At 38.1% G+C, this 13,808-nt stretch overlaps 1 protein-coding gene across 1 annotated transcript in view; it reads right to left on the reverse strand.

Moving 5' to 3' along the window:
* Positions 1-13,808, reverse strand: part of DNAH7 (dynein axonemal heavy chain 7) — a 368,896-nt gene that overhangs the window by 314,550 nt on the left and 40,538 nt on the right. Inside the window, exons 5-7 of the mRNA XM_082262147.1 lie at positions 11,370-11,516; positions 9,405-10,090; positions 7,212-7,398 (exon numbers count right to left, since the gene is read on the reverse strand). Of these exons, the coding sequence (XP_082118273.1) occupies positions 7,212-7,398; positions 9,405-10,090; positions 11,370-11,516 (1,020 nt within the window). The remainder of the gene's footprint in view (positions 1-7,211; positions 7,399-9,404; positions 10,091-11,369; positions 11,517-13,808) is intronic.

Raw genomic sequence — 13,808 nt, forward strand, 5'->3', positions numbered from 1 at the left:
TTTGCGCCCCCCTCTCTGTTTCATTTTTCATTTATACATACTGGGACGTGGGTGCCCCTTCCTCTTTTTCAATATATACTTTGATTTGAGTCTGTCTTTCTTTTTCATCATTAATCTTAATTGGTATTTTGAATGTGTCCCCAAGGTTTTCAGGGATAATGGTACCAAACAAGGTGGCCAACATGTCATAGACTTAAGTCCACAATATTTGGACAACTGAGTAGGTCCACTATATGTGGCTATAAGTCCCTGGTTCTAAAACAGCCTCAGAAACAAAGCCCCTTATGGCTTGAAGTAAAATTTGCAATTTGAGTTGGAATAAGTACCAGTAATAAAAAAACTGTAATTGGTCTCCAATGCTGGAATGACTGTGGAGCATGAATTAGTAGTGTCCCAGATCTGGGTCTATTGTTCTGGTTCTAGAATGATGTTAGGATCTGTCACCCGCTTATGTATATAATCATGTTGAGGCAGTGTAGAGCATGTGAGAAGCAAATTAAACAGTAAGGAAATCAATCCCAGGAAGTGAAGGTCACCTGGACACTAATGCTCAAAGGGTTCCAGGGTCATTACATCAGTAAGGGGACAGATCATATGTGTGACAAAATGTTTTACTTTCAGATAATGAAACACTTCTGCTTTGGGTACTTTATATTCAGTCTTCAGTGTCTAAAACATTTAACGCAATCCAGCATCACTAGTTTGTGAAAGCAAGTAAGATCTAGTTAAATCCAATACTTAAAACTGTTTGGCTCCTTTAAACCTGGATGCAAGGAAAAAGACAATAATGGGAGGTGAGGAGATAAAAGTACTCTGGAATATTTGAGGTCGTCCCAAACTTTCAGTGAATGTGTCTTAAATGAATTTTGTATGAAAGCCCTGTCTAGTGGCAGAAGCCATAATGGGTTGTCAAGAGCACGAGTTTACAATCTATACTTCGAGACATGCCCATATGAGAGATTTAGTGGTAGAATAACATTTAGGAAGAGATGTAATCTGGGAGGCTTGTTAATACTTCCGCAAATGGGGAAATCCCAGTCCACCTTTGGATCTACTATTAAAGAGAGTATGCCTGCAATTGTAGGTCCATGATGGTGCCAGATAAGTACATACAACTGGCGGAAACCATAAACCAGGCAGAGACAGAAAATGCAATTAAAATCACGCCTTTAATGTAATAGCAAAAATAACACATATCAGCAATGTAGTCAAAAACACAAGATAGGGTTTGGAAGCCAGAATGGGCTATCAGAGAAGCCGGATTCGAAACCAGAAGTCAGCGTCGTCAGATCCCAAAAATTAGGATCAGGGTTCAGAAGAGACTTCAGTCAGGCAAAGTCATACACATGTACCCACTGGAGATTTTGACCACGCGAGGGCATGGAGGTTATGAGCAGAGTGGTTTAAATAGCCAGAAGGGGCTGGCTGTAGGCTGAACTAATGAGGCAGGTTATGGTAATAAGATGAGTCACTGTGGAAACAAAGAGTGGCTGGTAATTAACTGACAGCTGAGCTGCCTTGCACTGAAAGTAAAGAGCTGCTAGTAACTAGCAGAAGCCCAGCCCTGACAGCAATGGGATCTGTAAAGGTAAGACATAGACTAGGAACAGCAATTTGGGCAATTAGGTCATTTTGATTTCCACAAAGCAGCCTAACCAGGATAACGGGTATCTTTTCCAGGCTGCAAGCAGCCTTTTAGGTTTCTGAAAGAGGAGTGGGTAGTTGGTTTCATATAGTACATAATAAGAAGAGGTAAGAACTCCCTAATCTGAAAGGCACTTAGTTTCCACTGGTAGGGGAAAGAGTCTTGCAGGGAGTGAGCCAGAACTTGCAGCAGAGAGATGTTTTGGATTAACCCTGGTGTACCTTTCAATTTAGGTTGCTATCGCTGTGACTTTGGTCACAGTTCTTCACTATTGTTAGGCCAACCGAGCAAATATTTTCCAAACAGCATATATTGTTCTCTACAGATTTGTCTCTTGGCTGAGAGGCTTATTGATAAATGTATTATTTTTCTTCTTTATTTCTGTTTTCTTATGTCTTTTTTTGGTGTTGCTTTCCATGAAACCTGATGTCACCATATTTTGAGGTTTTATTTTTATTTTTTTATTAATGTATGCAATACTATTGATATTTGTACCTTGTATTCTGTACAAAACTCAATAAAACTTTGTTTCTAAAAAAAAAAAAAAAAAAAAGGAAAAAAATTTGCATTGAGTACGGTTGATAAGAATACCACAGATTTGACCAAATTGGGTCACGAGAGCTGTTAGATTGGGAAGGGTGACCATGGGGTTGATAACAAACACTATTATGCATGCAATATGCGAATAGACTCAACGTATGATGATGTCCAGCAACAGTGGGACCAGTGATATCCAGGTGTTCTTTTATAAGTTGTGCTAGGGACTCTATTGCAAGAGTAAAGAGTAGAGGGGGCTAGAGAGTAGCCTTGCCTCTGAAAATTGGGAACATTTTAGATTTTAAGCCAGCGTATTAACACGGGCCATTGGAGAGGAGTAAAGAGTGACTACCTAGTTATGTAATTGCAGTTTGAAGCCCCATTTCTGTAAGATAACGAAGAAGTAAGACCAGGAGAGGAAGTGAATTTCATTTTTGACATCGAATGACAACAGCATGAATAGTATATTACGTTATAATGCACATTCATGCCCCTTCAGTCAAAAGAGTAAATTATACGCATGTTATCCCCTGCCTGGTATTCGTTGGAGAAGCTCAGATGAGGATTTGTTATATCAGGTATAGGTACCTACATCCCAAAATATACGAGGAAGCATGTTGAAACAAAAAAAGGGGGGGCTAGATTGGGGACTTTAAGGGTACCGTCTTATGACCAATATTATTTAAGAACAAGCTAATAGAATATATAAAAGTATCAAAATGTTATTATACAGAAGAAGACAAAATTTTGTTATAGTACATAGACAATCCAAGTGTACACAGACACTGAGCGCTAAAACAGTATATGTATAAATGATATGAACCAACTAGATTAAATACACAGACTACGCCAGAATATACATAACATATGGTGATACCCTCGCTGACTCAATTGTAAGGTCAGGTAGATGTAGCTGCTGTGATGCCCATTGTGCCCGACATGTTTCGCGGAGACCCGCTTCTTCAGGGGCGTGGGGTGGTACAAAAATGGTACAGTATACATATACTAAGATGTAAAACATAAGAGACAACACAGTAAGTGCAACAATAGTGAATAGACAGGCAATACATTTAATTATATTGTGAAACACAAAAGAAAATATCAAAGTCAAAATTAGTAAATGTGTCCAGATGTGGACACATTTACAAATTTTGTTGTACTTACTGTGTTGTCTCTTATGTTTTACATCTTAGTATATGTATACTGTACCATTTTTGTACCACCCCACGCCCCTGAAGAAGCGGGTCCCGCGAAACATGTCGGGCACAATGGGCATCACAGCAGCTACATCTACCTGACCTTACAATTGAGTCAGCGAGGGTATCACCATATATGTTATGTATATTCTGGCGTACTCTGTGTATTTAATCTAGTTGGTTCATATCATTTATACATATACAGTTTTAGCGCTCAGTGTCTGTGTAAACTTGGCTTGTCTATGTCCTATAAAAACATTTTGTCTTCTTGTGTATAATAAAATGTTGATACTTTTATATATTCTATTAGCTTGTTCTTCAATAATATTGGTCATAAGACAGTACCCTTAAAGTCCCCCATCTAGCCCCCCTTTTTTTGTTTCTACATGCTTCCCCTGCCTGGTATTGGTGTATAATTCATACTTGGTCTTTGTGTATTAGGCAAGCAATACCAGTGTTTAGTTTTCTGAGGCAAAATGACTATACACATATTATAATGACTATTCTAACCCTCATTGTATTTTTCAAGGATTCTCTGATTCCATCCCCCTGAGGAAGACACGAGGTCCCTGTGTCGTCACGCGTAGGGAAGGGGCTAGGACGGACTGAGCGCTTCACAGATTGTGAGACTGTTGGGCTGCATCGGTATAGGAGAGGATACACAGCCACAGCGTCTCTTGCTTTCCCATCACGGCTTGGATGTTCAAGTGTATACTGCTTGTTAAAGGTGCATGGATGCACCGAAAATTGTGAGTGTACATCGAATCTTCTTTTATTGAAATAAATGTTTTGAAGGTATAAGCACTATTGGAGATTTCTCTTTTGACACTTGTTGCTGGAGTGTCAGGATGTGGATGGAGTGATTTACCCGATTTCCGGTATAAGGGCATACTTTCTGGGCCACAGACCACTGAATTACTGGGACCGGGAAGGGCTATCCCTGCAGAGGAACCCCGATTGATGAGTCTGTTTTAATCATTTTTAAGGTGAGCGCCCACTCACAAGGGGGTGCACAGCGATTGTAGGATCTGTGACACTCAGGTCACTCACTAGTCTGGGGAGCACCTGCCACCTACAGGTGGTTTTGAGCACAACAAGAAATTGTTATTTGCACTGATTCACGATGGACTTGATTTTTTAATTCTATTATCGGACACTATATTAACATTTTTTTATTTTTTATTTCTATTTTCGGACACTATATTATTAATTGTTTTATCTATGGACTTTGCACGTTATTTTAGGATCAACTTATGAGGTTTTTTATTAGGATTTGTTTATCACTGTGATTTGTATATTGATATATATTGCACAGCATTTGCACTACGCACTTATATGACATTTTTATTGGATTGATAGAGAGTATACTATATTTTATTATATTATTTATGATACTAATTTATTCACCGATCACTGTGTACATTTTATACTGATCATCATTTACTCACCAGACTTTTATTGAAGAGGGACAGTAGGGATTCATCCAATAGTATTTGCATATGCATCAGTTTATTTATTGAGGATATTTTAAAAAATAGATTTTTATTTCCTCGCAACACAGTTTTACAAATTTTACATTACAAAGAACATAATGTTCAATTATGTATTTCTTTTTGAACAGGGGTCTTCAAACTATGGCCTGCCAGTTGTACAGGAACTACAATTTTCATCATGCCTAGTCATGCCTGTGAATGTCAGAGTTTTACAATGCCTCATGGGATGTGTAGTTCTGCAACAACTGGAGGGCCATAGTTTGAGGATCCCTGCTTTAGAAGGACAAGGAAAATGGTGAATTATTCCTAAGAGAAAACAAAACAAGGGCTCTAAACACAAGGGTGAAAAGTACTCAAAGTGTCCTGTGGTTCAGGGAAACGTTCATTAATTATAATAGGTACATCTCACTTCACTGCCATGGCTTGAGTTAACAGTTTTCAATCCTCTGCTCCGTACTCCACACATTCACAAAATACCATTCACGTTTATATAAGTTAACTCCATTATTTTCATACAATTATCCAGTGTTGCAGACAGACTGTGAGCTAGAAAAAATATTCACCAGGTCCAGCAGTCCTGTGCCTTCTCTTCTCTGGTACACTTATCCTGGATGTTAGGAAGTATGCTGCATGGTACTACTTTCTTTTAAGTTGATTTCCCACTTAGAAGGTGGATACATAAAGAAAATATCACAGTACTACTAAATGTGTGCTGCTTTAGTTTTACTGGAGTTGAAGGCCTCTTATAACAGCTTTTTGCTGCACCTTGCCAGCAAAAAAAGTGCCAAGCTTCTATCCCCCTCAAATTTCTAGGTGAAATATAATTAAAAATGACCAGTGCCAGCACCTTTTATTTCAAGAATAGCCTAGGCTTCTAAAATAGCTAAAATGTGCTTTCAAATTGTATGTTCTTTTAATAAAACAAACAACTACAAAATGGAAATGTGTTTTTATGTAGTCACCTCCGAAAAAATGTCAATGTCATTGCCCGCCAAGGTTTTCTTTCCTGATCCTTTAGCAAAAAGGAATTTTTAAGTACCAATTATTCAGAATTACTGTGAAAGGTTAGATCACATTTGCATTACCTTTCATCCCAACGTGCTAAGAGATAAACCACATTATCATGAAAATAGAGCAAGTTTATTTTTATTGATCAACGGGGATAGAATGTCTGTTTAGGTGTCTTTTTCCTCATGAAATATTACAACAGATTCACAGTGCCATCTTGTGGAAAATAATATTAGTGTATTTTAAACTGCCAACACTAATAAATACAGTAAATCCATGCTGTATTCATATACACATATTCATGTTTAACATTACATTGAGAACTTTTTATCACTTGTAAAAGGAACACTCTCATTAAAAAAAAATGTATCCTAAAAACCTTATAGAGTACATCGAAGCAGCAACAGTATTTAGCATACAAATCTCTTTTTGTATGTAATATGACTTTATTTTTTCGCCACCTATATATGCAAACCGAAACAAATACACAAACAATCCCACTGGGATTTGAGCGAGGCACGCGCTTGTAGGAGAGTAGAAAAGTAACAGAGTTTTACTTTTCTACAAGTGCATGCCTTGCTCAAACCCCAGTGGGATTGTTTGTGTATTTGTTATAATTTTTGGGGGGATGGCATGAAACTTTTCTTTAGCCCTCAAATCCACCTGTATTATTGTATCGCATATATGAAAACCGAGATTCAGTGTGCTGTAACAGAAGCTAGGATAAGCAATGACATGGCAAGGGATGTTTCAAGAGTTGCCCCAAGGTTTATTTTTAAGAAGACTCAGTGCCGGTTCATATTATTGCGTTTTGCGAGATCGCATGTAATTCGGAGCGCACTGCTCCTTAATTACATGCAATCTGATGTGCGGATGCGAGTTCCGCCATACACTTTGTATGGCTGAATTCGCAGCGCATCCGCAGCAAACTCGCACGTGAGGCATTTTTTGAGCCGCATCAGAATCGAATCGTACAGTGGTTCACACTTGTGCGATCCGATTCAGTTTGAACTCTCAGATCGCACTGCGATATGCGATCGCAACTGGGGGTGTCGTCAACTTTTAATTGACACCCCCTGCGTATCGCATATGGCAGTGTGAACTGCCAGATGTGCGGATGCGATGCGGGAACATGCTGCATATTTGCAGCGTTTTCGAACCAACGAAAGTGTGAACCGGCACTTAAAGAATGTGAATATAAAGGGAGCACTGTCAGAGATATAGTTTATTATTAGAAAGCTTGGCATGCATGTATATGTAGAAACAAATACAAAGGTGTAAAAAAAAAAAAACAATGCATGTTTTTTGCGCTGGTTACTTAAAGATACTTACCAACAATACTTGTTTCATTAGGTCTTTCCATGTTTTGTCCACAGTTGAGAATCGTCTGCCCTCTTCAGGCATCTGAGCCATAATGTCGGGGGAACTAAATATGGGCTCCAAATATAACCATGTAGCCTGAACTTTAAGCCACTCATCTAGGATTTCTTGTAATAACAACAATTTAGCTTCCCATTCTCTAAAAAGATAAAATACAAGGTTTGTTTTTAAATGTATAGATATCCCACATCCTAATATTAATTAATTGTGATCTTGTATAAGAGCAGATTCAGTTGCTACTACAAATAATGCCTTCTCTCATTTGACATTACAGTAGAACTATAGGCAAAACAGAGTAAGGGAGGGTCATAACTAACCCGTCAGTTTATTTTTTGCCATCTGTGTCCCATTGGGGAGATTTCTCTTCACCTCTTGTCCCATAGCCAAAACAGGAAGTGAGGGATAATCCCTACAATATTAAGGGAATCCCCTGGGGACCCCGAGATCACATCGGACGATTTCCCCTCTATTCGTTTTCTGGGGACAACCCAAAATTTAGGATTTTCTTTTACTTTCACTTTCAATAAAAATAATGATAAACAGGACAAATAGAGAGAGTGAAGCTCCCTAACAGAGGCACAGACAGCAATAACGACTGACAAGTGTTTTAATCCCTCTCCACTGTATCCAAAATGTAAGAAAAAAAGTTTTGCCTTTAGTTGTACTTTAAGGCTTCTTCACATTTAGATGTCACAGGTAAATCTGTAGGTCCCCATAAGTGCATTTTTTTCACTCCTTGTACCCGACTGCATTTCTGCTCCTTAAAATGAAACCCTATAAGATTATTCTTTTCTTGTCTTACAAAGTCAGTTGGTTATAACTTTCCTATTAAAATGGCTATAAAATGGCAGTAGTTCTGTACATTCCAGTGTTTATGCAGTGAGCATAACTAAAGGCAAACATACTGTTCACTTTGCTAAGGAAATTTCCCTTTCTTAGTGAATGTGGTGAAAATTCACTGTGAAAAGAATACCCACTCAAATGCAAAGAAAACAATAAACAGTATTTTTGTTAACACATGATTGGATGATAGACGTCAGCAGAACCTCAATTCATTCACTTACAGAAGGGAAAATTCCCTTGCAAAGGGAACAATTCATTTGCCTTTAGTAACAGCCTACGGTTGCCAAATCTCATTGAATTTTACAGAATAGAACAGTGTTACAGATTGAAAAGTAAAGAACATTTTTAAGAACATTCAATAACATAATGGCTTGAGTCGCAATTATATATTTCATATCATTTTTTTTTTTAACTTGCTATATTTTTTCCCCACAAATTGGAGATACAATTGAAGCAAATCCTTTTTGTAAATCTATTGTAAAGTTTCTTACCTAGAGATCCTGCCAGTAACAGCACTTCCTGTTGCAGGCTGATAAAGCTCTCCCTCCAAATTCGAAGCCGCATTTTCAGCATGCAATGCAGTCAAAAGTACATACAGCAGACTGATAATGCTTCTGATAATTGCAGAATAGTAGCTTAGCACTGTCAGCCAGCAACAGAAACTGCTATTAATGGCAGGATCTCCAGGTAAGAATTTTCGCAACAGATTCACAAATAGTTATTTGCTTAAGAAACTGTATACAGTGAGGCATGATACCAAACATACTGAAACTGATTTTTGGTTTACATGTTTTATAAGGAGGGGCATTGGGTTCACTACTGTAGGTTTTTGCAGCTTGCTCATTTAGTTATAGAATAGCAAATCTAAAGAACAACATTGTAATGTATTGTAGCCTACTGGCTCTTAGATATGGCGGCTGCATTCATTTTCTTTTTTAGGCTAAGAACATTTCCTGCAAGTACAGCAAATACCTGTTGAGCTTGCCAGAAATGCATGTTGTATTCTCAAAGATAACTTGGTAAGTGTTTGTAAATGTGATGTGACTAGCCTCCTTTTATATTCACTTATGACATTGGCAACTGCTGTTAATAACTGATCAACAATAAATAGAAATGTATCGCTCCTTGTATTTTTTAAACATGCTAGTTTGTGCAGTCCTGTGCAATTGTCAAATTCTAAAATCTTAAGAGAAGCAAAAAAGTGATTACTATGGCATAATATTTACAAAAAAGATCAGTAAATAGTCTAGTTATTTGAATGTGTAGAATACAGCCAAACAATATGAGAAATAACACATTTACCTGATTTCATTTTCAAATGCTTTTATAAATGGAGATCCTCTCATGGTCTGTGTTTTAACAACATGGTCATCAAGCAGCATCTGAATATCATCCACAGATGACAAAATATATGTTCCTGTTTCTCGATACGGAAGAAGGGTAAATTCCATCTTATCCCACTCTGAAATCATTTTCTCCATTGCTTTTTCAAGCGAATACTCCTTGCTTGCAGACTCGCTGATGCCTTCGAATTTGTCCAGAAAAGGCTGAAGTTTCATATCAATAAACCTGGTAACATTTGTGTCTTCTTGTGGTTTAATTGGATAGCCAACAATATCTGACATGGCCTCCCAGTGCCTGTCGCGTAGCCCTGGATTACAAACAATCTGAATAAGTGGTAGAATTTCTTTGAATCTTTCTACTTTCTCTTTGATTTTGGAAGTTAGAGACTGGGCATTTGGAGAATTTGTAAATGTTCTTTCTAGCTTATATAAGGCTCTCCAGTAGTTTCCTACATCTTGTTCTACAAGATCAGGATTTACTGTAGTATAGGGTGCTTCCATCCAGTTTTTGTACTTTGTGTTAAATTCAACTATAATCTCATAAAGACGGAGATAGGGACTAAGAGACTCAGAAATTTTTTTCCTCTGGGGGTACTGTGAAGCTGCCCATCCAAATGCTTCTTCCTCTGCATTAAACTGATCAATCTGAAATAGAATTTATCAAGCAAAAATGTTAATAAAGGAAACAATGTTATATCTCTCACAATGTATTGTAAATTGCAAACTAAGATTTTATATTTGCATGCACTTTTACTTTGTGCTTCCAATGTCTTCTCATAGGCCTTTGAAATATGTACAACACAATCTCTGTAAAGCAAAAAGCAAATCTATGGCATTCCTATTTCCATCAAATAAACACAGTGAAAAAATCCCATGCAAAACAGGCATGACAAATTGCTGCTTTTTAGGGCTGCAAGTGTAGCAATAATTCAGTATGGCCTTCAGCCAGTTTAAGAATGTTAAATTAATAAATTATTCTTTTATTATCATTATTTAACATTATAAGGAACTGTATATTTACTTTTTAATTGGTATGTAACGCCAAAAAGCAGCGCTGTTTTTTGTGGTACAAAAGTATTTGAACACAACTACAAAAGTAAAACAAAGAAAAGTAAATAAAAAAAAAGAAAACGCACAGGTGTTCCCTCACTTAAGGTAAGCGTGTGGGCTGTAGATGTCACTAGCACACCAAAATGTTACCTGTAGAAGGTTCAGTGTTTTGGGGCCATGCAGGATCCCAATCATCAGCCAGAGGTTCACAACAACAATCTATCAATATAAATAACCACTTTGTGATGGAGACCAGCCTTCCCTTTTTCCCTGTCTATGGATGCTCACAGCCTGGCATGGTAGCGTGCCCACATGAGTGACCCCTCAGCAGCCAGTTGGTGAGGGGGCACTGGAAGAAGAGGAGGAGCTCAGAGCTCCGGAAGTGGACTACAAAACAGGAGGTAAGGAGGCACAGAGCAGATAAGTGTAACAGTTTAATTATTTTAATGTAATAAAAAAGCTTTAGAAACATTTTAAAAGTGGATCAAACATAGTCTGAAACAGGAAAATCAAGAGGCTATTTAGGAGGCTATTGACAAGCTTATATAGTAAATAAGTGCAAAGGACAGATGATGTATTAAATACAGGGTATTTGTTCTTTGCAAATTTCCTTTTTCCTTGTTCCATAAAACTGGCAGTTATAAGGATACAAAGAACATCATCTAAAATACAGAGGGAAGGTGGAAGAAGAAACAAATAATGGCTATGTGTTGCAAAAAAAAAAAACTTTTAATAATACTATTTACCTATTCATTAATGTTTATACTGTTTGGTCACACAGGCAATGATCCTGCTTTTGTTTTAGTTATTTTCCTCAATCTGTTGTAGAAAGGCCCAACATGAATTCAACTAAATGCATTAGCATAATACAAACCTTTTCCACTGCTTGCTCCAGTTTCGAATTTAAAGCTTGTGCCTTTTTCAGGTATTTGCTTACTTCAGGAATATCACCATATGCGTCAAATTCTCCCACTTGTTTCCCATAGTTTTCCAGCTCTTCAACAAACCTCTCACAGCGCAACTAATCATCAGTAAAACAATATTGGAAAGATAATAGTTACATGTCTAAAGGTTATACATTTAACTTTAAAGTAAAATAATATATTGGGATTTACAGTCTATGGATTTTTTTTCCACAAATGAAAATAATAATGAAAAAGAGCACTTGGCAGTGAAGGATGCTTTCCTTTGTGAATGCATAGATATGTAACTAAAAGCCACATGATTCGGCACAAAATCTAAGGGGTCCAACCAAACTGTATTTCAATCTAACAACTCTTCCATGCCCCTTTTGATGCTCTAATTTTTTTCTAATTTAGTAAAGTTTAACAATGACCTTGAACAAACTAAAAATTCATTTTTGTTTTAAAAACAGTATTGTAACGAGTCTAAATGCAATACCTTTTTTTCTACATAAACTAGGGACGACTAAGCATGATCTGGCAACCCTAACTATTTCTAAAAAATAAAATGGTGGCCACTTACACCATCATTAACTGACCATCCAAGCTCTTGTGCAGGAACAATAACAGCATTCAGTGCATTTGAGGAAGCTTACTCCTGCCCTCTCCTCTCGGTTCATTCTGCCCTGTGGTTAACCAATTGGTGGGGATCCTGCGGTGATTTGGAAGCATTCTGTAACATTTTACCTCAGCAGTGCTGAATGGAAGAGTGACACACCTATATCTGGTGTTACATAGTCAGGTGAAGCTGACAATACCCAGTAAGCAAGCCAGATTTTGTTAATGTTGGAGGGTCTACAAATAGACTCTCCTCTATTTGTCCCACCCAGCTGTTAGTTGATTGAATGATTTAATTATCCACTGGTGAATGTAATGCTAGGATTTGTGGAGCACAGGATAGTGCTGCCTGTTTACACATTACTCCAATAGCAGCCTTGATGGTCAGTTAACTAACCACTGGAGCTTCTTGAGCATGTCCTGTTTGCTCTGAATATGAAAAGTTCAAAATAAGCTTACTAAGTACTGCCAGGCCATTGTACAAGACAAGTACTATGCGAAGATTCCACTCTGGGTTGCATTGGAAACAGTGGACTGTGACCCAATCTGAACCAATAATTTCCTCTGGCTCTACATCAAAGACAGAACCGATGTTCTGAACCCAATTTTGGCACACTCTCTTACAGTATGCCATATTGTTAAGTATTCAGGAGGTCTTCTAATCCCCCATATACCCCTTTATGCTGTTCTTATATAACCCTGTGTTCCCCCCAGGAATGGATACCCCTATTACTATCTGGAAATTGGTCCCAATGGGGAGTCGTTTGTGTATATGAATGATACACAGAGACCAAGTAAAACCTATCCCATCCCTATTGAGGGTTTCTTTACCTTCAAATGAAGCACTATATTGCCTAAAGTTCCTACTTGGCAGACAATACCCTCATTTCATCTCTGTTTGTGCAGAAATGCACATGTGATCTGCACACTCCGGGTATAATATCCCTCCTATCCGGCACACCTACAATTACTGCCTAGCGTGCTAGGTTCATTAAATAAGGGTTTTAAAAATAAAAGGTGCAGTCATCCTTTAAAAGGATACTAAAGGCTTAAACATCTGCTAACAAAGGAAAGATATATGCTGCTCTATTTTGTACAGAATATAATCTAAGCACAAAGCTGGTAAAAAATAAAAGCAAAGTAGCAGTTGCACCTTCTTGCACCTTGAGAGCTATGCTCTAGTCCAGTGGTCTCCAAACTTTCCAAGCAAAGGGCCAGTTTACTGTCCTTCAGGCTTTAGGAGGGCCTGACTGTGGCCAGTGGGAGTAAAAAATGCCACATCATCAGTGCCCCATCATTGGTTTTAATTGGAGGCATAGTGTCCCATTGTTGATATCAATCAGAAGAATAGTGGTGTCGGTAGGGGGAACGGTGCCCCATCATTGGTGTCAGTTAGTGGAATAGTGCCCCATTTATAGTGTCAGTACAGGGAATGGTGCACCATTGATGGTGTCATTAGAGGGAATGATACCCCATCATTGGTGTCAGTTGGTGGAGTATTGCCCCATTGATGGTGTCAGTAGAGGGAATGATACCCCATCATTGGTGTCAGTTGGTGGAGTATTGCCCCATTGATGGTGTTAGTAGTCATTAATGTCAGTTGAATGAGCAGTGCACCAAGGGCCAGAAAAAGGCAAGCAAATGGCCACATCCAGCCCCGGCTACAGTCTGGAGACAATTGCTCTAGTCTATACCCAGTGCAACGGAAATGCAGATGATGCAAAATCACCAGCAGAGACCCTTACCTACTACGTGTCTGTTCCCCCTCTAATGTATCATGCTGACAAAATCAG

This window comes from Pelophylax lessonae (genome assembly GCF_965119305.1).
Source record: "Pelophylax lessonae genome assembly, chromosome: 6".
Lineage (NCBI taxonomy): Eukaryota > Metazoa > Chordata > Amphibia > Anura > Ranidae > Pelophylax > Pelophylax lessonae.